Here is a 24,084-nt window from a genome sequence, read left to right on the forward strand (position 1 = left end):
AGAACAGAAAGCACGATTTAACCCTTGAGAGAAATGAAAATGAGGTGGGAGAAAAAGGGTCTCTTGAATTAAGCCTGTGCCAACGGAGATATGACATAATATACTTACACATACAATTTCTTTTCAGAAACGATTAAAAAAAGAAGCCTATAGCTATGTGCCTCAGTACATCTACCTTCTCCGGGGACAGCAGACTCCCTCTTCTGGAGAACTGACCCCCACCTATTTTGGAAAACCCTTGGGTAGGTAACATGATCCAAGACGGACCAAACAGACCTTTCTTGGGGAGTTTTCAACTTGGAATAACTATCATCCCTGGGATCCTGGGACTTGGTTTGTGTGCCTCTTATGACTAGAGTTCCAGTGGAACGACTGGGTGTAGCGGTGATTTCTTTAAGTCTTCGGTATGATGTTGCAAGGGAGGGAGGTTGTCTGAAAGCCTACTGCCTCAGTCCACCAAGGGTGAGATAATTAAGACATCTAGGGTTTTATGGGAGTTGCGCTGTTCCAGAAACTCCAAACATAAACCTCAACGCTTTGGCAGGGTGGGGTAGGGCGGCTGCCCCGTCATGGAGACAATCTGTGGCTCTGGGTGTTTCTGATACAAACGGCCAGCCAGTCCTCTCGTCCCCTTTTGGAGCCTAATCCCCAGAACGGACTCTTCCGGGCTCCTCTCACCATCCACTTAGGATTTAGATTTTTCCAGTTTGTAACCAGTGACCACTCATCCATCGGCTTCGCTGGTTCCAGAATGCTGTTGCTATAGTCTCCTCATTCATTTTTCTTTGTTCTTGTGGGTTTTTGCTTTAAAAAGTCTTGACTGTCATTTTGGTGGCATTCCAAGAAGAAACACAGGCGAATGTGGCTTCACATGCTGCTTCTGTTCATTCCATTTGCCCCCTTCCTTAAATTACAATTGTCCTATTTTCAGATTTCTACTTTTGTATACTGGATGTTTGGGTGCTTAAAATGTATCATTCAATCCACGGTAGAAAAGGTTAATGAATCACAGAAAGACACATCTAGACTTGATCTGGACGAGCGGACGTAACCCAGGTTTCTGGGACCCATCCTGTCTACAGGAGGCGGTAAGACTCCCAGGAAAGGCGTGTGTGCGTTTGCAGATGTATATGGAAAGCTGTATTATGTGAAGAAGGAAAACTCCGGAAATAGAAGTGTGTGTGGGTGTGTGTATGTGGGCATGGACATACTTTTGCACACATCTGTGTGCCGGGTAGCAAAACAGTGGTCTGCCAACAACCTCCGTTATTTCTCCTTCCCAGGATCACTCTCGTTTGTTCTTAACGGTGTAACCCATCACATACACACAGGATGGGCTGTAATGCAATCCTTGGAGTCTTCTCATCCACGGGAGACACGCAGCCCTACAAGTGACAATGCTATGGACGTGTGTGTGAAGCGTCACAAGTGACAATGCTAGGGACGTGTGTGTGAAGCGTCACAAGTGACAATGCTAGGGACGTGTGTGTGAAGCGTCACAAGGGACAATGCTAGGGACGTGTGTGTGAAGCGTCAGTGTTGAGAAGTAGCTGTTCCGCAGGAGGAGTGAAGGAAGACCGAGAGAGGCAAGAGATGCAGGGCACCTTGTGGCGTTTCAGTGGCTTTTGTGGCCCTGGACACGTCCGCCCTTCCCTTTTTGCCTTTGTGGTTTGTGCCTTTCTTTTCCCTTTTACTGGAGTAGGAACATATAATATGAAATCTATCCTCTTAAATCTCTAAGGATACAGTAATGTTAACTATTAACACAGTGATATATAGGAAATCATTAGAACTTTTTCATTTTGCTGAAGAGAGAGAGAGAAAGAAAGAGAGAGAGAGAGAGAGAGAGAGAGACCGGGAGAGAGAGAGAGGGAGAGAGAGAAGTTTGTTCTAGAACGAACACTGTACCATTCAACTCTGCCCAAAAGAAGTGGTTTGGCTATTCCCCTGCTAGAAGTATTTCAGCAAGACTCTGGGCAAGCACTCTTACCTGGTCTTGAGTCTCCATGAGAATAACTCTGTATTATCAGGTCGCTCTGATTATTAAATCCCTAAATCCTCTATTCCTGGGTAGCCATAGGGTTTCCTACTTAGCTTCTTCCTAAGGCTATTTTCCAAACTTGCCTGATGAAAGAATAACCTGGAATACTTGTTAAAAGTATAGCTTCTCAGGCTCTCAGGATCCGTTGGTCCAGAGGTCCTGAGACGTAATCCCAGACAGTTGTATTTTTAATAAGGGACCCAGGTGATTCTTCTCAACAGTCAGATTTGGGAAACCTTGCTCTAGGAGTTTATGGCCAATGGGGACAAATATAGTTGATCTAAAGTATTATACAGTAAGTCCTTACTTAACGTTGTGGTTCTTGCAACTGTGAGGAAACTATGTATAATGAAACCAATTTTACTGTAGGCTGATTGACATAAACAAGACAAGTTCCTACAGCATTTCATCAATGTTATGAGGAAATGACACTGAACGAAATGATGCTATTCGAGGACCTGCTGCATATTATACATTAAGTCTAAGTATTATTAACCAGATGACATTTCTACAGCTGAATTACTCCAAAGCAATCAGTACATGTGGTTTTCCTCGGGAAGGAGCTGCAGAGTGGGTCGGAATGCCTTTGTTGTTGTTTTTTTCCTTTCGGAGTGATGACTGTTAGAAAGAATTCTTTAATGGCTCTGCCCCCGAGGGAGTTTCTGCATCGCTCAGGTCAAGAAACAGCTTACATCAAATAGAAAGCAAGCACCTTATATTCTTTTCAGTGCTGCCTAAGAGAATTTTGGAGAAAATTAAGAAGAGAAAGGAGACACACAGTTCTAGTTCCTTGACGGTCCCTAAAGGAAACTGCTTGTATGACTAAGAGAGGGACTCATGCATTTCAACTTAAATGTTTATGAATCGTGTACAGAATGATTTAAGAGAAAATAAGGGATTAATTTAATTTACACAGTTTAATCAGGACACAGAATCCATCTCTGACACTCAACTCAAGTGCAAAAGTATTGAAATTCATGATTATCAAAATGTTGTTTAATGTTTAAAAAAAAAGATCTCAAACATGCCTCATTTGTTTTGACACTATGTTCGCTGCTTGTCACAAATGCAGAGTTTCCACCTCAAGGCACCATTCAAAGCAGACTCCTTCAGTTGCTATATGTATGAGTTAGTAGGAAAATAAATAAGGAAAAAGTGGAAAATAATATTAAAAGACAGTGAAAGGAGGAGGGAGCAAGCCAGTCCTCTCTGCCCTGTGGGATCCTCTGCTTCCCAGGCCTGAAGCGCAAGCCGTGACACATACCTCTTGGTGGGAGTGGGCGCTCCGGAGGACATGTGGCTCACCATGGTGTCGTTCATGTTAGACAGAGGGCGAGGAGGGCTGAAAGAAAAGATATTGACATTATATTAATAATTACCAACGTGACTGTGAGAAACAAGTGAAAGAATGATAAGGGCGAGAGAACCGACTACCATTCCTGATAAGCACAGTGGGACCCCCGGGGGTGGGGGCAGAAGTCAATCAATATCCCAGCCCGCAGTCAATTCAACCAGAAGGTTCTTGCAGAGAAGCCGGAGGGCAGAGAGCTCCGATGCACCAGGGGGCGCACCTCCCCGCCCGGTGCAGCTACAAAGGGTTTCTTTGCCTTTGGAGCCATGGCTATTGCTAAATATTCCTCGTGGGAAATCTCTTACTTCCTCTCTGAAATGGAAAGAAGTTCTTTTAGAGAAATTTGTCCATCAAAAACAGGAAAGTAAAGCAGCAAAATCCTTCTCTTATATTTAGGTATTTTGGTAACTATCTCCTGGTTTCTCCTACCTTTAAGAGCTGAGTTAACTGTATAAAATGTTTTTGTAGAGGTTATACTTAGCAAGTCTTGGTAAATATTAAGGGACCAGAATCTTTATTGTTTTATAGATTTCACAGTACTTTCATACATACATATGTCAGAGAGGAAGGGAGAGGGAGAGATAGAAACATCAATGATGAAAGAGAATCATTGATCGGCTGCCTCCTGCACGCCCCACTGGGGATCAAGCTCATAACCTGGGCATGTGCTCTTGACTGGTCTTGAACCTGGGACCCTTCAGTCCACAGGCCGATGCTCCATTCAATGAGCCACACTGGCTACGACGCAAAGTACTTTCTAATAAAGTCTCCAGTGAAATTTTTTTAGGTAGAGCCAAGGAACCGAGAGGAAAGGTTAAGAGGAATGGATGGATAGATCTCTACATCTATCTATCCACTTCCTTTTTAAAAAAACCAATCTCATTTCTGGGTAGGGAAATCTTTTGAATAATTTCCCATTTAATGAAGAGGATCAAAGATAGAAAGTAATTTGCAGGGAACAGATTTGGGCCTCTTGATTTTTAAGCCACAGCACTATGCTCACTGTTACATGTTCCTCCCTGTGTATGACAGGGCCATCTGTCAGACATGCAGAATTAAAGTCCGCCTTTATAACTAGACTTCACATCGCATTACTTATCTTACTACCTGTCTTCCAGACAGATATGCACTTTCCCCCACAAACTTTCATGCCTATTAACACTATTGGCTTTACTGAGTTATAATAAATCAATTGTTTTAGGTTGACTAATAATGGAAATGAATGCAGAGATTGGGTTAATTTTAGTCCTAAATTTACATTTTTGCCAGTGGTTCTCTTAATTGTCCAAATGGAACAAGGAGATAATTCCTATGAAAGAAATAAATAAGGCATCATAGCTTTTCATTCCTGAGGGCACCAGAGGCATTCTGGTCCTGGAAACAGAATGGACTTTGCTTCTCTGCTATATTATTATTAGCAACCCATTTCCAAAATAAGATAAGGACATGTTCATGTTGCTTTCAAAACTGATGCAGTTACATAGTGTGTCTCAGTATTGAAGATACTGTATTCAATTTCCTTTCTGACATTCTCAGAGAAAAAAATGACAATAGAAAAAAATTTAATTCCTTATACATGGATCCATGTGATAAAATATCATGATTTGTAGCATTTTGTTTGATCTGATGTCTCAAAAGTCTTTAATAATCATCTCTATCTCTTGGCAAATATCATGTCCAATTATTGTGTGACAGCACACATATGAAAGCCTCTTTTCTAATATTCAAAACCAGACAATAATGTAAGCTGTAAACTATTCGTTAACTGCCCCAAATTTCATACCCCTTCTGAACTTCTAGCATATTTGATAAGGAAATGGGTATGTGTTTGCAGTCCAAGATGAAAGAGACATTTGAAAACATAAAGGGGATCTTTACTACAATATCTACCACTAGACCCGTAATTCACTGTGAAAGTCAACAGCTCAGATGTTGTCTTAGGGGATTAATACACCAAAATGACTTCTGCTTTAAAAAGTCTTCACAGTTCCTATAAGGCAGAGCTGAAAACAATGCTTCTAGGTGTGAAGACAGAAACTTACAGAGCAGAACTGACACCCCTCATCGGATCAGTCTTGTTGATCTTCTTTAACATCCAAAACCTATTAAAAAACTTCAACATGTCGCCAGGTATTCGATATTTTCCTTTGGTGAAGGTCTTAGCAAAGGAGGATCACCTCACCCCAGGAAGAAAAATATATTTCCAGGGTGTTAAAGAGCTAATGTAAATGCTAAATTATATAAATTAGGACCAAAAATATGGGTTTATGGATAGAGAGGATGTTCTAAGCTCAAAATTGATATGAAAATTAGGAATTTGAAGTATTCAAATTCATTTGAAGTATTAAAAAAATGAGGATAGGGAAAAAATACAAATTTGGGGAACTATTTCAACAAATATGACAAAGCAAGACTTAACAATCTTCACACAAATTCATAAAAATTATTAAGATTTCAATTACATAAATGAGCAAAGTGAAAATACACCTTTAAAAAAAAGATATACAGCCCAGCCAGTGTAGCTCAGCGGTTGAGCTTGGACCCAGGAACCAAGAGGTCGCCGGTTCAATTCCCGGTGAGGGCACATGCCTGGGTTGTAGGCTTGATCCTCAGTAGGGGCCGACTGATGATGTTTCTCTCTCATCGATGTTTCTATCTCTCTATCCCTCTCTCTTCCTTTCTCTCTAAAAATAAATTTTAAAATATTTTTTAAAAAGCATACAAGAAACAACATAAAAGCGTTTTAATTGTACAGGTAATCTGTTAAAATTACAGACCACTTCCCTTTAAAAAATGTTTTTCCTCCCTTCTCTCTTTCTTAAATAAAGAAAACATTTCAAATCACTCTACATGATCTCCATTACTAGACTAAGAAATTTGTGTGATTTCTTTATTGTATTTCGAGTACCTGCATATGGAGCAGGCTTTCAAGAAATATCTGTTGATCGTGAGTCAGCACCATGCTGACTGTGCAGAGTGTGTGTAAGAAGTGATCTTTCTGTTATATTTAGCTTTGGTGAGACTATTCTCTGAGAGTAGAATCGTGACATTATTAGTTGTTATATTTGGTAGGTATATTTGTAGTATTTGCAGCCGTGGGCAGTTTCCATCTGTGACTTAGTAATGGAATCAAGAGTGAAGGGTGTCTCTAACAACAGCAGCACCGGCCAGGTGTTAAATACGTGCCAGACCCAGTCCGACATTTCCCATGGTTCACTCAAACCTCACAACCACCAATAAGGTGGATACTATTACTATCTTTATTTTACAGATGGAGACACTAAGGCATGGAGAGAAGTAATGTACCTGTAGTTACAACCAAATTGTGGCTGAAGTAGGATTTGAACCCAAGCAAGATAGCTCGTGAGTCTGTTCTTGATCGTTACGGTGTAGTGTCTCAACTACCGTGGACTGCTGCATTTTTGGAAAAACTTACTTAAGGTTGTTTAGTCCATAAATTAATAGCAATAGCGTGATGTTAGATCATAATTCTTGTAAAGTTGTTGCTAGGAAGGTAAAATAATAGTCCCAGAGTATAGTTTTTGCATGATTTATTCTTTCCCCTATCACATCATTAGAACTGTACTCTAAAGGCCTATGTGAACTCAAACCCTTTGCTTGCAGAACTCCCATTCTTTTTTTTTTTCTTAATATATTTTATTGAATTTTTACAGAGAAGAAGGGAGAGGGACAGAGAGTTAGAAACATCGATGAGAGAGATCGATCAGCTGCCTCCTGCACAGCCCCCAGTAGGGATGTGCCCGCAACCCAGGTACATGCCCTTGACCGGAATTGAACCTGGGACCCTTGAGTCCGCAGGCCGACGCTCTATCCACTGAGCCAAACCAGTTCGGCAAGAACTCCCATTCTTAACCACCTTTAGGCTGCCCCAAGGAAAACTAGACAACCTAGAATAAATTGTTTCCTTCCAGTACACCTCCCTAATTTATTACAGTGACTTTAAAATCAAATCTTAATTTCAAAGATCTTTTGAATTCCTCACTGTAGCCTAACAAAATACATAATTTTAAAGAGCAAATTATCTATTTTATCAGCCAGCTGATTTTTTTAAAAAGTGTGACACAGGACCAACAATAACTGTAATTCCTTGTGTTGGCTTTCTAAGTTGACTTAGATCCAGGGGTACACCTTTTAGATAAAAGTCTGTCGTTAACCAAGAATGTGAAAGTATAATATTGTTGTTGTTTCAACAAAATTTCTACTTAGAAATGATAAGTGAATAAAGGGCTACACGAACAAAGCCAGCGCTGAAGGCTGAGTGGAAAGGTGAGATCTTGGGCACCTGTGAGGATTGTCACTTTTCCATAAGCCCTTTGACAGACCTCTTCTGTAAACAGTCATCCAGATGGGCAGATACCCTACCCTACACTTTTAATATGTGTATGTATGTGTATGTGTATGTGTATGTGTGTGTGTGTGTGTGTGTGTGTGTGTGTATATATATATATATATATATATTGATTTCAGAGAGGATGGGAAAGGAAGGGAGAGAGAGATAGGAACATCAATGATGAGAGAGAACCACCTACCGGCTGCTTCCTGCACACCCGCTACTGGGGATCGAGCCCACAACGTGGGCATGTGACCTGACTGGGAATCAAACCATGACCTCCTGGTTCATAAGTCGACACTCAACCACGGAGGCACACTGGCCAGGCCCTATCCTATACTTTTTAAAGTATTTGCTCATTATCTTGCTCTTTTTCCCAGACTATTTTTTTTTTTGGAGAAGTTAAGATTCTGCAATTCTCTTTTACCTTGACAGCTGCCAATCACACGCTTGGGAGCTCTTTACCAGATGTTTTGGTCTGTTTATTACTCTTAGCATAAAAGGGGGAAAGGTTTTATTATGCCCAATGCTTTCATTTACTTGATTCCTTTTCTGTATTGCCCACAACAATGCTTTACAATGAGGTACTTAATCGTTTTAGTTAAATACATTTCATCACTTAAGATTTTTGCAGCCAACTATTTTGTTTTCAACCCTAGATACCTGTGTGGCTTCTGAAAGTACCTTCCCTACTTACTTTGATCATACCTTTCTCATCTTTAAGGTTATGTAGCAGATCTCACCATACTTTAAGACAAAGTAAAAACCCACACTGTAGACAACTTCATTCTTTTACCTATCAAACTACTTAGGTCTTCCATATCTTTCAAACAAATGGTTCTTTTGCTTCTTCTAAGCCCCTGCTTTCAAATCAACTAGGTACTTATCCTGAATGTCCCTCTTCATAGATTTGCCAAAGTTACACGCTCTTTCTCTCCTCTCTTATCAGAGAAATGGCTCCTGAAATTTCAAGTATGTTTATAAAGCCCTTCTTATTACTATAAACTCCAGTTAGATAAATAAGGTCTTGATCAGCACACAGACAAAAATCCATGGCTTAGTCATGCCTAGTACTGTTAGGGGCTTTTAGAAAAACAAAAACAAGTTGAAGACTGTCCCTGCCCACAAGAAGTTTATAATACAATTAGTCCTCAAAAGCATCAGTCATCTCGACAATAAGCATTTAAGCTTTGGCTTAACATATTACAGTTTTTAGGTCAAATCTAACTTAACAATTATCATTTACAATAAAAATGTATAAAATTGTAGCACAGATTACAACTTAATTATTTCAAAAAATGAACCAAAGACCAGTAAAATAAAAGAATATGAAAAAGCCCTAAGAAGTTAACAATTAGAAGCATACCTTGTTTTACTGTACTTTGTTTTATTGCACTTTACAAATGTTGCATTTTTTACAAATTGAAGGCAAGACCCTCCACCAGCAAAAAGATTTCAACTCGCTTTATTGTGATACTTGCTTTATTGCAGTGGTCTAGAACCAAAACCTCAATACCTCCAAGGTCTGTCTGCACAAGATTTGCTGAGTACTTTGCACATATTTTTTTACTTTCAGAACACTGAAGAGGGTTGGGGGGAAAGGAGTAATACACTAACATCTGTTGAATATGAGCACTGCGTTAGCATTGAGCTAAGTCCTCAGACACACTGTCTGATTCTTGCTACAACCTTTGATGGCATTCCGATCCTATATAACAAAAGCCTAATATGCTAAGTGTCCAGTCATCTGGTTGGCCATTCAACCAATCAAAGCGAAATATGCTAATGATATGTTAAGGCCACTCAACTGCTCACTATGACATGCACTGACCACCAGGGGGCAGTCGGCCGGTCAACCACCTGCTATGACGTGCACTGACCACCAGGAGGCAGATGCTGCGACTGGTAGGTTACCTTGCTACTGGGGTGCGGCCGATCAGGACTGAGTGAGACAGGCCAGACACACCCTGGAGCCCTTCCGTGGTCCTTCCCCAGCTGGCCAACCCCCCACGGCCCTACCCAGCCCTGATCGTGCACTGGTGGGGTCCCTCCGCCTGGCCGGCACCCTTTTGCAATCTGGGACCCTTTGGGGGATGTCAGAGAGCTGGTTTTGGCCCGATCTCGCAGGCCAGGCCCAGGGACCCTACTGGTGCACGAATTCGTGCACTGGGCCTCTAGTTTTACAAATAAAGAAATGAAGGTCAAAGAGGACAATTTACATGATCAAGGTCACAAAGCTAGTAAGTGGCAGAACCAGTCCACTTTTATCTGGCTCTAAAGCTACTGAATAGATCAAGTCCACAGACTCACCATCCTAACCCAGGCACCTCTATTATCCAAATTTTTCAGATTGGAGTGTTCAGGGAAGAGTACATTCTCAAGTTTGAGAACCATTGCCCACTTTAGAACCATTGGCTTCAAGTCTAACTTGAACTAGCCTGGGGGAGGGGAGGAATTTACTTGCTATCCTAATTCACAACTAAGCTTCATGAAAGGTGAGGTGCAGCAGGCTTCCAGGCCCCTGGAATGTCACCAGGACATTGACATCGGCTGTTATTTTTGCTGAGATCTCATTTTGGGTTAAAGTCTATGCAGATCTCACAGCTTTATACCTTTAGCAAGAAACAGCTTCTGCCTAACATGCTGTAGCTTCATCACTGCAGGAAGAAACCTCTTCCTCATTCCAATCTGAAGTTGCCAGAAAACACTCAGATCTGCCTGGAGTCATGGGCCCACTCCGGTAGACAGAGGGCCTGCTACTGTGGTTGGCAGCCCTCTGAGCAAAACATGGTTAGGGCTGAGGGAGGATCCAGTCTCCGAAAAAGAGGGTACTGTTCCCAGGAGAAAGGCTGCAGAGAGCGACTGGGATCCAGGCCCTGCTGGACCTCTGCTGGAGACCAGCCGGGTGAATACAGCTTTAAAACAAAGGTTTCTCTCTTCTTAGTCACTTCCCTCCAAAATTAGTAGCCTGCAAACCCAGTCCCAGGTCCTGACATTGAAGCTCTACACGATCTGATAAGAAAGCCAGCTTATCTAATTATTCCATTATGATGAAGATGCATGGGATTTAGATGGCTCTGTAATAATGGCACACTGTAGCTCTAGTGAAATATCACAGAGGGCAGATTCTAAGTTCCCTTTAATCTACATAATTCTATTAGTCTCTCAAGAGACACCCAGCCTCTGGACAAGAGTTAAGACAACGGTGGATCATTTCTATCTTCCTTGAGTCGTGTGATGTTTTGCTTTATTTATTCCTGTGTATCAGACCAACCATTTCCTGTTACTCCATTAGGTTCACGGTTATTGGACAAAGCCAAAAAATTAAACAAACAGGCAAACAAAACTGCCTTTGGAAAACCATAAGGTAAAGAAAATAACAAAATAGTACTGTAAATGTAGATACTAAACACCGTGTTACATATTGACAATGAGGTTTATCAGACTTCCAAGGAAGTACATTTTACTTTACTGGCCATTTACAATGTATTAATCGACAGAAAAGATTTAAAAATTCCAAAAGGAACTACTAATCATGTGGCAATTAACTCATTAATGTAAAAAAGACCCATTAATACGCAGACATGCCTCACTTCCTGCTTCTTCTAGTTTAAGAGCCATTTGTGGTATAAGACTTATAATGAAATATTTCTCTGGAAGGAAAGGTTTACCACAATCGCATTCTTATGTAGAAATTTCACCAGGAAACAGCACCTAGAGCAGTGGTTCTCAACCTTCTGGCCCTTTAAATACAGTTCCTCATGGTGTGACCCAACCATAAAATTATTTTCGTTGATACTTCATAACTGTAATGTTGCTACTGTTATGAATCATCATGTAAATATCTGTTATGCAGGATGGTCTTAGGGGACCCCTGTGAAAGGGTCGTTCGACCGCCAAAGGGGTCGAGACCCACAGGTTGAGAACCGCTGACCTAGAGGAACCCAGGCATCTCACTCTAGCTCTGAAAAAGGATAGAATTGTAAATGAGACAATTATTTGCAAATTATTTAGTAGCATCACTCAGTTTAATATTATAATATTGAAAAACAGGCAAAGGACCTTACAAAAACAGACAAAAGTCAACAGGAATGTACTGTTTTATTTTAAGAGCCTTTCCACGATGAATAATCCCTTTGTTCTCCTTGCTCGTTAAACTTAGAGAGGAAGTTGTCAATACTTTATATTGACACTGACTCCTGTGTTTCTAGAAAGATGAGAAAAGATGACAACGTAAATATTTCAGTAAGTTACTGCTCACGGAGAGGTCAAGGAAATGAATGATGCAGTGTCATTTTCTGACCGTTTATATGGTCAGGACTGAAACTTGTGTTTTTTTTTTAAAATGGAAACAAACACATTATTAGAGAAAACAAGCTGACTCTCATGTTTCATACAATTAGCCACACAGAAAAAGATACAGTGGACTTTCCCCTTTTAAAATAATTGCCTGAGAAATTCCAGAGGCTCTAGAATCCTACCAAAAAAATAAACACAATCATCATTAGCCCAGCAGCTCAAGCAGTAAAAAACATAAAGGCAGGAAAAGCTACCAAACCTTTACATTCTGTAGCAAGTGCTTCTTCTTTCTCTACGGATCTGGCCTCTAATGCATTACACTGCTATTGTCTCTAAGGAAACAGAACAATCACATGACGAAGAATCTTCTCTGCAAGGTAGTTGATCCTACAGAGCATTTTGGGAAAGAGCAGGTAGGAGGGAACGACTGGTTAGAAGGCAACACACGTCTGCACTCCGTTGGCTGGCCCATCACGCGGTCGAAGGCCGCCGATTACAGGAAGGCAGATGCAGCAAGCAGAGCAGGTACCACTCCTCAGAAGCTTAAACATGAAACACACCCTCTTGCAATAGAATCCAGTGGCCCAATTAACCGGGACAGCAATTCCATTCTGGTGGGGACGTTAGGAAGCACCCCCACCTCCTCTCCCAGGGCTTCTCCTAATTGCCAACTGCTTGATAAGAAAGCACCCGCAGTACTGTGTCTGCCAGGTAGGTAGCGACTGGGACGTAGGGAGGAGTAGTAAGGCTTGATTTTTTGTTGTTGAAGAGGAGTTAGTGGAAATGCAAGCAGAGTGAGGAAAAAAAAATAGGGCAGTGGTGGGTGCCTACCCCTTTGATGCAAAGAGCTCCTTAATTCATAAAGGCAGTTCACCAGGGGGTGGCTGAAACAGACAGCTAGACAGGGTGCCCTGCTGAGTGGGATTTCAGGGACACCTCTAGCAGGGCACCCACAGGATGAGAATGCCCCTGACACCCAGAGTCATCCTGTGGCCTCTTATCAATTTCATAGAGGCCCAGTGAACGAATTCGTGCACCAGTGGGGTCCCTGGGCCTGGCCTGTGGGATCGGGCTGAAACCGGCTCTGATGTCCCCCGAGGGGTCCCAGATTTCGAGAGGGCACAGGCCAGGCCAAGGGACCCCTCTGGTTGGCCAGCTGGGGAGGGACCATGGGAGGGCTCCAGGGCGTGTCCAGCCTATCTCACTCAGTCCCGATCGACCAGACCCCAGCAGCAAGCTAACCTACCAATCGGAGTGTCTGCCTCCTGGTGGTCAGTGCATGTCATAGCCACTGGTCGACCGGTTGACTGTCTGCCCCCTGGTGGTCAGTGCACGTCTTAGCGAGTGGTTGAGTGGCCTTAGCATATCATTAGCATATTACGCTTTGATTGGTTGAACGGCCTATTGGACAACCGGACACTTAGCATATTAGGCTTTTATTATATAGGATCTACTCAGTAGCACTTAAATCTATCTGCTCCTGGTCTTCAGCTCCACCGCCATTAACACATTTCAGCCTGCCTTCCGCTAGTGTAGCAAATATTGCAAGTTTTCCATTAGTCCAGAGAACCTTTCCATTGTTACTGGTCTGATTTCTCATGGCCACAATTATTTTTCTAAGCATGGCTCTCATATGTCACTATTGTGCCCCAAACCATCAATTCTCTACCAGTCTCCCAAATTAAGACTAACATCTTCCTCTCTGTGGTCACTGCCTAAACACTACAGCCTCAGTTTCCCACTCTGTCTTAATGTTCACTACTTCCTTATACTTTCCAAGTGTTCTGGGCAAATATGCGACTCTGTTCAAACACAGACCCTTGGACTTTTCTGCCACAGTAAAACAAAACAAAACAAAACAAAAAGGGCAAAGGATATCTAAATATTTACACTAAAAATAGGGAAGTCTAAATGAAACCCAGACTAACAACCCAAGGGTCTGCAAAAGAATTCTACCATTTGCTTAGATAAATGAGAGGTGAAAAAGACAACCCAACCAATCAGACAGCTAACTGGTTAATATAAACACGTTGACATCGATGATAAAAAGCTACAGAATAAAATAGATGCAGGTGTTCGGATGCTTGGCAGAAAATGAAAGAGCTGATTCATGTGACATTGGAAATATAGTGAAAACAAAATAGCGGCGGGATAATATCTTTCAAGACAACAAACTCCAAGGATATTGAGGGGGGAGCAAAGCACAGAATGTGAAGGGCAACGTCAACAATAGTGGACAAAATTAATTTCATGGGGAAAAACCCTACAGGACACTTGAGACTAAAATACCTCCCTTTTATAATGAAAGCACATCAGAGGGGACGAAGAGGCAGCGGAGAGTGGAAAGAACACCCATTGGGAGAATCGGGGTCCTGTTCCAATCCTGCTACTAAGCAGGTTACAGGACCTGGACAAAGAAGCCCTTTGTGCCTCAGCTACACTGACCTGTGAAAGGAAGAGGGCTGGTTCTAGAACAGTGGTTTTCACATGTTGTTCCCCGGGCATCAAAGGATTCCACGAATTGCTTCAGTAACCACAGAGGAGAGCAGGCACACCAGGCCCAGCCTCCTCTCGGCGTCTGCTCCGCACACAACTTCACAAGCACCATGCCCACTGCTGCTTCGGCGAGTCTGAGAACACCTCTCCTCACCACAGCGCTTACATTAGCAGTCTCTTCTGTCCTTACGCATCATACCTGGTTCTTTCCTTTTAACGTCCTTTCACAATTTGCAATTACATGTATCTAGTGTTTGCTTTTTAACTGGTCTCACTCAAGAGGCTGTGAGCTTCATGATGGCAGAGCCCATGGGTTTGTTCTACCACTGTGTTCACATGTGTACCTACATCGTGATGGCACGCAGTAGGTTCTCAGCAATTATTGATTCAGTAATGAAATTTTATGAATTTATTTTCCATTCCAATCTATTTAAAAGTGCAAACTGGGGGAGGGCTCACCTGAACTGAATTTTAAATGGAAAAGATGTCCTAGCAAGAAATTCTGAGGAAGATAGCTAACAGGCCATTTGGGGTGGCCAAAATTCTTGAGTGGGAAGGGTAATGATGGCTGAATAATATTCTCAGGAATATACCCGAACACATGACAGCAGCAGTACTTCTCATGTGGACCAAATGCATCAGGCCAACTATGCCTGTAAAATCAGTCGTGGTATTTCATTTCTGGACCAAAAGAATCTACAAGTAATTTTAAATGCTCTAACACATTAGGAAGTTTGCCAAGGGAATAAAAAACCACACACCATTTCATTGAATGTATATCAAAGTCTCTGAAAAAAAGGCCCCACAGAGACCTTTGGAGACAGTGCTATGACAGTGAATTTTAAATCAGTTGGAGGAGCGGTTGAGGAACTTCTGGTTCAAGGAGGCAGATTGAGCACATGCTAAGAGCTCACCCTCCTGTATAAAGAAAAATGATTTAAAGTTATAAAAATAAGTTGAAGCATGCATAGCTAGAATTAAAACAAAAAGGCTTAACTCTCTTTAAGCCTAATAAAATAAAGAAGTACTTATCCCCGCACCCCAAGGAAGAAAGTAGACAAGGAGCCATCGTGGCGTCCAGGGCCGTGCTGAGCTGCCATGAACCAAGCACCAGGGCCGCCTCTGGAGAGGCTGGGGTTTAAACACACCCCCCCAAACACCCAGAGAAAACAGAGCATCTAAAAAAACTCTTTAAAATGAGTATACTTAATATCCTCAGGCACCTAGAGGACAGACTAGCATCCATAAAATGTTCTGAAAAATAACTAGGGATTGAAAAAATGAAAATTATAATTATTGAGATTTTTAAAACTTAGAGATATGCTGAATATAAGACTAAATACAACTAAAGATTGATAGTACTTTTTTTTTTTTTAGTTAAGACACTTGAGAGCTAAACTGTGTTTTAAAGTTTATGTCTCAGAGTTCCAGAGAGACCAAAGGGATTGGAGAAAAGGCAATGGTATCTGAAACAGATAATGGCTGAGAATATTTCAGAGCTGATGAATGACATGAGCCTACACAGAGTAAGAATCTTCTGAGTGTTAAAACAAACTAAATAGAACAACAAAAAAGCTCACACCCAGACAGATTATAGTAAAACTTCAGATTACCAGCGTTATAAAGAAAACTAGAGGCCTGATGCACAAATTTGTGCACTGGTGGGGTCCAGCCAGCCCACCTGACCATCAGGAGCGGGTCAGCTGGGGTGAGGAGCTGTGGGTGAGGCCAGCTGGGGCAAGGGGCCACAGGCAGTTTGCCGGCCCCACTCCCGATCAGGGGAGGGGGGCTCAATAGGGGGTGGGGTTGGCTGGGGGAGGGGCCGCAGGCATTCTTGTCGTTCCACCGCCGTTCAGTCAATTTACATACTACCCTTTTATTATGCAGGATCCTAAAAGTTACCAGCAAAATATGAGGAATTCAACAGAAAGGAAGGAGCATCAGATTGTTATTAGCAAATTGGTTACAAGATAATAAAGGAATAATATCTTCAAAGAATGAAGAGAAAACAACTTTTGCTAGACTTTAAATCCAGCCAAATTTCAGTAGTGAGGGTGGATAACAATTAGTCAAGAAAAAGAAATAAAAGACATCCAAATTGTAAAGGAAGTAAAACTATATCTATTTACAGGTGATGTGAATGCATATATAGAAAACCCTAGAGCTAATAAGCAAGTTCAACAAAGCTACAAGACACAAGGGCAATATAAACAAAACAGTTGTATTTCTACTTACTAGCAATGAACAATCTGAAAATAAAATTAAGAAAACAATTTCATTTATAATAGCATCAAAAAGAATAAAATGCTTAGAAATAAATCCAATCAGGAAATGCAAGATTTGTACACTGAAAATTACAAAACATCACTGAAAAAAATTAAAGGCCTAAATAAATGGAAGCACATCCTATGTTCATGGAATGAAAGATTTAATATTATTGAAATAGTGGTAATTTCCCAAACTGATCTACAGATTCCCTGCAATCCCTATAAAATTATAGCTGCCTTTTTTGCAGAACTTGACAAGTTGATCCTAAATCCATACGGAAATGCAAGACACAAAGAACATCCAAAACAATCTTCAAAGAGAACAAAACTGGAGGATACATACTTCCTGATTTCAAACTTATTACAAACCTTTCAAAGGAGTCTATTTTGCTATGTATTAAAAGGTTCAGAGCTATTCATAAATTATCCATTACTCTCTCTAACTACATAAAAATCCCTAATTAATATCTGAAATTAGTGGCTCTGAAAAAGTTTCTCAGACTAAACACTGTGCAAGCATTGATCAATAGATTCTGAAGGCTTTTACAGCAGCTATCTAACCCAGCGGGTTCTCAACCTGTGGGTCACGACCCCTTTGGGAGTCGAACGACCCTTTCACAGGGGTCGCCTAAGACCATCGGAAAACACATATATAATTACATATTGTTTTTGTGATTAATCACTATGCTTTAATTATGTTCAATTTGTAACAATGAAATTGGGGGTCACCACAACATGAGGAACTGTATTAAAGGGCCGCGGCGTTAGGAAGGTTGAGAACCACTGACCTAACGGGTATTCCTGCAACTCCTGGAGCTCCGTTCCGCACCCATGCCTCTGTTCTCATTGCAGCGCTGGAATGCTCAGAGTGGAAGTACAGCTGACAGCTCCTCTCACAGCTTCTCCACTCTTCACTGTTCCTCCTGTCCCCACTTAAAGTTGGGGAAAATGACAAATGGACGCAGTCACAGAAAGCTAACGGATGTGCTGTAAACTGTAAGCTGAAAGCGACTTTGATGATGTATTAGAAGGGTCTAGGGTGTTTTTCATGTCAAAGATGGTGAACTCTTGGATCCACTAGTACTTTTTCATTTAACTTAGCCCAGTGCACCTACATCTGACTTGCTTCATTTAAGCTGACATGATCAAGTTCATTTTTGGAGATCCTTTCTTGGGGAAAAAATCACCTTATATTTGGGGTTGCTTCTCCTGGTATTTTTAAAAAGAAAAGAATATATAAAAGCTTTCGGCCATTTGTACTTATATTTATCCTATTTCCTTCCTTCCTTCATTGCTACTTATAACATTTAAGATCACAATCAATCGGGGGTGTAAGGCCCATGAAATCCTTTGGTCTGGCCCTGTCGAGGCATTCGGGAAAGTTAGTTAAATGTTCGACCAAATACAGCAGGCTAATTTTTAAGTTGATAATTCTGTATGGCCCATGAATGATGTTATAAATACCCAAGTGGCCCTTGGCAGAAAAAGGGTTCCCCACCCCTGCAACAAATTAAAAATATAACTTTTTTCACTTTCATGACTCAGTGTCATCCGAACTCTTTAAATGCATCTTTGTCATCACTGTCTTTATCATAACTAAAGGTTCTCTGAGTCACCACACAGTTCTCCAGAGGATATCATGGTCATTTCTGTCCAAACTGCTTCCAAACAATGCCTCTATATCTAATGCTCAGTGGAGAACTTACCACACGCTTCTCCCGTTATATGAAGGCAGCTGGCATTTTCATCTATAATCACTTAATGCATTTTTATTTTTAAAATTGAATTTAATCTTTTCTACACACATAATTAATAAGCTTGATCTAATGGGAATATAGGGAACACTGCACTCAATAATCTTAGAATCTTTTTAAACATACAGAGAATGTTTAGAAAAATTGTTCAGATACTTGGGCCGAAAAAGAAATCTTAGCTCTATCAGGATATTCAATAATATCCGAAAACATCAAATACCCCCTGAAAGTCTTATGTGAATATTAGGGAAATAACTGAAATCAAATAACTGAACAATCACGTAAAGAAGTAAGATACTAAGTAACAGGGTTTGAACCTTCCATGTTTTCTCTATCTAAACATCATCTTGAAGTTGCCAATATTTCCAAGCCACACATGTCCCATGAACGCCTTCCAAACTTATATGTGAGCATCAAACAAAAACAAACAAACAAAAAAACTCAACAGGTCCAAAATGGAGCTCTCATTCTACCCAAACTATAGATTTTCCCATCTCTATCCTTCTAGCCGTTCAGGCTAAACTGACTTCTCTTTTTCTCTAATATTCCACATCCAATCTGCCAGCAAGATTTTTATCCTTCCATTTTATATCAGTTTTATATTTTTAAGCTCTCAGAAGGGCTGAGCTCACACAGACATCAATCACAGCTTAATCAACTTCCCAAAATGAAGACGTTAAATATTCATCTCAAGAAACTCTATGGAGAAGCTCTTAACATGAATGTTTTTCTCCCTGGCCAGTGTGGCTCAGTGGTTGAGTGTTGGCCTATGAACCAGGAGGTTACAGTCTCCTGGTCAGGGCACATGCTTGGGTTGTGGGCTTAGTCCCGAGTGTGGGACATACAGGAGGTAGCAGAACGATAATTCGCTCTCATCATTGATGTTTCTATCTCTCTCTCCCTCTCCCTTCCTCTCTGAAATCAAAAATTTTTTTTAAATAATGTTTTTCTTGTGATAAACTGGACACTGGAAATAAGTGAAAGCTAACAGTAGGGCTTACAGAGAATTAAACATGAGTTGGTGACAACTTGGAAGAAATGACTAAAGAGAATAAAGAAGTCATTTAAATTCCAAAAAGAATTCTGCTAAAAAAGTGAAAAACTAAGAAGGAAGATTATTCAATACAATTTAGCAGACTATTTCCTTGAATTCATGCTGGGAGGCAAGGTATTCAGTTTTATCCATAAGATGGTCCCATTAACATTATCCAAAAGGGAAAAAATAAGTAAGACAAAAGGGAAAGGTTACTTTACCAAAGGAGAAGATGCCTTATTTTGACCTCATCTTGAGCTCTAGGATATTTTTAAGTTGTAACATAAGAATTTTGCCCCAAAAGCTCATTTTGAAAAAATACAGTTTTTACAATGTGAATGACCTCTCTTTGATAGCCTTCCAATGCTTCAGTAAGGTCAGCAAAGTCATCAAATAAACAAGCAAGGTCCTATAATGTGGCCTTGAAAAGAGGGACTACATGAAAATCGCCAAATTTAATGTAATTCAACTAGAATTTACCACTGTGCTCCGTGCTCTGGAAGCACCAGTCAGTAGAGATTAGTCCCACAAATACTCAGAATATGCCAGGCACTAAGAACACACAGTCCCAGGCCTTAAGCTGATGTCGCAAAGGACATCTTCAGGATGTCCAGGTCCAATAAGTACTTAACAAGTCCTTACAGAAGGAGCCAGCCTTTCACTGGTTGCACAAATGACTGCCAAACCAACAAGAGCTAAAGGAACTAAGGAAGGAAAGGAGGGATCCATATGAGTTAGCGGCTAGGTTTTGAAGGTTTTATGGATAGAACAGAATTTAAGCCTGGCTTGTGGATACACAAAACGTGGAGTCTAAAAGAGGAAAGAAGGGCATTCAGGAAAAGGGGTAGTTGGGCTAGACATCATGAGCTAGCTCAGAGGGGCAGGAAGGGATACAAAAGTTTTAAAGGGAAGAAAGGAGGTAGGTCTAACCAGAGTAGAGGCTTTGTACTACATAAATTTAGCAGCAGAAGATAAGATTCAAAAAGTAAGGTGGGTCTGGATACACAGAGCCTTGAATTCCAGCAAGAGGAGTGCCTCCTTAATTCTACAGGCCGTGAAGTTTTGTAGAGTTTTGAACAGGGAAGTAATATGACAAAGGCAGTGATTCAAGAGATTAATTTGGTAGGAATATGTAGACAGGTTTGACGTTTAAGAATAAAAGGGCAAATTCAGTAGGTGGTAAACTCAGCTGGGCAATATAAAAACCTGTAAAGGTGCTAAGAAATATTCAGATTATTCTTAATTGGAATCAGATCACAGGATACACATCCTATTAAGAAATTCCACTCAATGAATATAATTCTGAGGCTCAATGTCCACATACAATTATATTATGGGTATACCCTAGGTTTGACTAGGGAAGAATAAAGCTAAAAAAGTAAAGCAGATTTCTCCAGTAATAAGAATTATTACTTTTCAAAAATAAATTTTTAGTAATCATAATGAACTGGAGTACCATGACTTCCACTCCCCAATTTTTTCACTTTAAAAAAATGATTGAGATAAAATTGGTATATAATATTATATAAGTTTCAGGTGTAAACATTATAATTCAATGTCTGTATACACTACAAAGTGATCATCACCAAAAGTCTAGTGCCTATTCTTCACCATACAACTGACTCCCTTAACTCATTTCACCCTACCTCCAACCCTCTTCCCCTCTGGTAACTACCAATCTGTTCTTCGTATCTAGTTTATTTTTGTTTTGTTTGTTCATTTGTGGGGTTTTTTTAAAGATCACATCTATATATATAAAAGCCTAAGCGACTATCCGACCGTTCGATCATCTGACCAGTAGCTATGACACACACTGACCACCGGGGGTAGACGCTCAACACAGGAGCTGCTGAGCTGCGGTGACTTGGCAGCTGTGGTTCTCGGGTGACACACCCGGAACCAGAGAGGAGGGAGCCTGATTTCGAGGTGCGTCACCCGAGAACCGCCCTCTTGCAATCCGGGACCCCTTGGGAGATGTCAGAGTGCCCATTTTGGCCTGATCCCCACAGGCCAGGCCGAGGGACCCCACCGTACACGAATCAGTGACAAGACCTCTAGTATATAAATAAATAAAATCATACAGTACTGGTCTTTTTTCATCTGACTTATTTTACTTAGGATAATACTAATAAAATCCCAACAAAACATGGAGTTCAGCTAATTATAATATCAATACTGGTTTCCTTTGTAAAGAGTTAACAAGAGAACAGTGCAGGGTATATGGAAACTCTCTATCCTATCTGCAATATTTCTGTAAACCTAATAAAACTACTGTAAAATAAAAATATGATTTAAGCATTTTTTTAAATGGGCAAAAGATCTAAATAGACAATTATACCAAAGAAGATACATGAATGGCTTACATGTACATGAAAAGGTGCTAAACATTATTAGTTATTGGAGAAGTGCATATTAAAGCCACAATAAGATACCACTGTTCACTAACTAGGAAGGCTATAATTCAAAAGAATAACAATATGCCAAGTGTTAGTGAAAAGTGAAGAAACTGGAACTCTGGTGTATGCTGGTGGGAATGTAACATGGTAAAGCCACTTTCAAAGACAGTTTGGCAATTTCTTAAAAATTTAAACATACACTTACCCTGTATGACCCAGCAATTCTAGTCCTAGGTATCCACCCGAAATAAATGAAAACATGTGTCCATACAAAGACTCGAATGTTCATAGCAGTGTTTTCATAAAAGTAAAAAACTGAAATGAGCCACATGTCCATCAACTGGTGAGAGATAAATAAAACATGTCTGTTTGTACAATGGGGTATTTTCAGTATTGAAAACGAATGAACTACTGATACTTGCTACAACATCGATAAGCCTCAAAAATATTATGCTAAATGAAAGACCCAGAAGTAAAAGACTACATATTATATTATTCTGTTTATATGAAATTTCTAGAAAAGGCAAAACTATAGAAACAGGAAGTATATCTGAGGTGCCCTTTAAGATCCAGGTAGGGAGATGGGTTTGACTGCAAATGGATGAGAGGGAATGCCTGCAGATGATGGAAATGTTCTAACCTGAATGGTAGTGATGGTTGCAAAACTTTAGTAAATATGAATTTACTAAAAATCATTTAACTGTCACAGAGGGTGAATCTTATGTAAATCATACCTCAAGAAACTGTTTAAAGAAAGAAAAGACAAATCTAAAACCACAGTGAGATACTGCATCATACCCTATAAAATAAAAACAAAACAAAAATGCAACATCTCAAAGAGAGCAGTGTTATTTAGAACGGCCAAAAGGTGGAAGTGCCCCAAATGTCCACTGACAAAGGAATGGACACACAAAACGTGGGCAACACAATGGAATATTCTCAGCCTTAAAAAGGGAGTAAGTCCTGACACGTTACAACATGGATGAGCCTTTTGCTCAGTGAAATAAGACAGTCCTACATGACGATCGAATATACGTATGTTCCTACTTATGTGAGGTACCTACAGTAGTCAAATTCAGAAAAACAGACAGTAGAATGGTGGTTACCAGGGGCATGTGGTAAAAAGGAAGTGATGTTTAATGAATTTGTTGTTTCAAATATGCCAGCTGAGAAAGTTCTGGAGATCTATTTCTCTACAATGTAAATATACTCAACGCTACTAAGCTGTATACCTGAAAATGGTTAAGATGATAAATTTTATGTTATGTGTATTTTACCACAATAAAACAAAGAAAAGAAAAATAAGGGATGGTATTTGGGCAGTGCTAAATCTGAAGTTTAAAAACAGAATGCTTGCCCCAGCCAGTTTGGCTCAGTGGATGGAGTGTCGGCCTGCAGACCAAAGGGTCTTAGGTTTGATTCCGGTCACGTACCTTGGTTGTAGGCTCCTCCCCAGCCCGGGCCCTGGTCGGGGCTCGTGTGGAGGCAACCAATCTATGTGTTTCTCTCACACTGCTATTTCTCTCTGTCTTTCCCTTTCTCTTCCACTCTCCCTAAAAACCATTCGAAATATATCCTTGGTTGAGGATTAAAAAATAAAAATAAAAGCAGAGTGCTCTAAGGTAGTATAGTGGTAAACAGAGAGAAAAGTCCCAAGGGGAGGGTGAAGCGGACCAAAGCCATGGCCACTTGTAAACAATAACCCTCCTAGGACTAAGCCTTGACTTCTGTTGTATTAAATAATGCTGTTTCTCCTTACTGCATCAAAATCAATCATATGACATATGACATATGGAAGGCTGTTCAATGACACTAATCATAAAAGAAATTCAAATTAAAACCACAATGAGAGCCCTGGCTGGTGTGGCTCCGTTGGAGCGTCCTCCCATGCCCCACGCACCGGAAGGTCACAGAATTGATTCCCAGTCAGGGCACATGCCTGGGTTGTGGGTTCCATCCCAGACGGCCTGTGTGGTGGAGGGGGCGGGAGGGTGGCTGATCGATGTTTCTCTCTCTCTCCCTTCTTCCCTCTCTGAAATCAATTAAAAAGAAAACCAATGATAACCACCGCACACCTGTCAGAATGACTATCATCA

The 24,084-nt window shown here is 40.7% G+C and overlaps 1 protein-coding gene across 16 annotated transcripts in view; it reads right to left on the reverse strand.

The window, feature by feature from the left end:
• The window catches only part of DTNB (dystrobrevin beta), a 157,042-nt gene that overhangs the window by 58,014 nt on the left and 74,944 nt on the right, over nucleotides 1-24,084 (reverse strand). For all 16 annotated transcript variants that reach the window (XM_070428832.1, XM_070428830.1, XM_070428827.1 and 13 more), the window contains one exon: nucleotides 3,306-3,383. In XM_070428832.1, the coding sequence (XP_070284933.1) occupies nucleotides 3,306-3,383 (78 nt within the window). The remainder of the gene's footprint in view (nucleotides 1-3,305; nucleotides 3,384-24,084) is intronic.

Source organism: Myotis yumanensis, unplaced genomic scaffold (genome assembly GCF_028538775.1).
Source record: "Myotis yumanensis isolate MYYU_CA2020_CCGP unplaced genomic scaffold, mMyoYum1.0.hap1 SCAF_11, whole genome shotgun sequence".
NCBI classification, from domain to species: Eukaryota; Metazoa; Chordata; class Mammalia; order Chiroptera; family Vespertilionidae; genus Myotis; species Myotis yumanensis.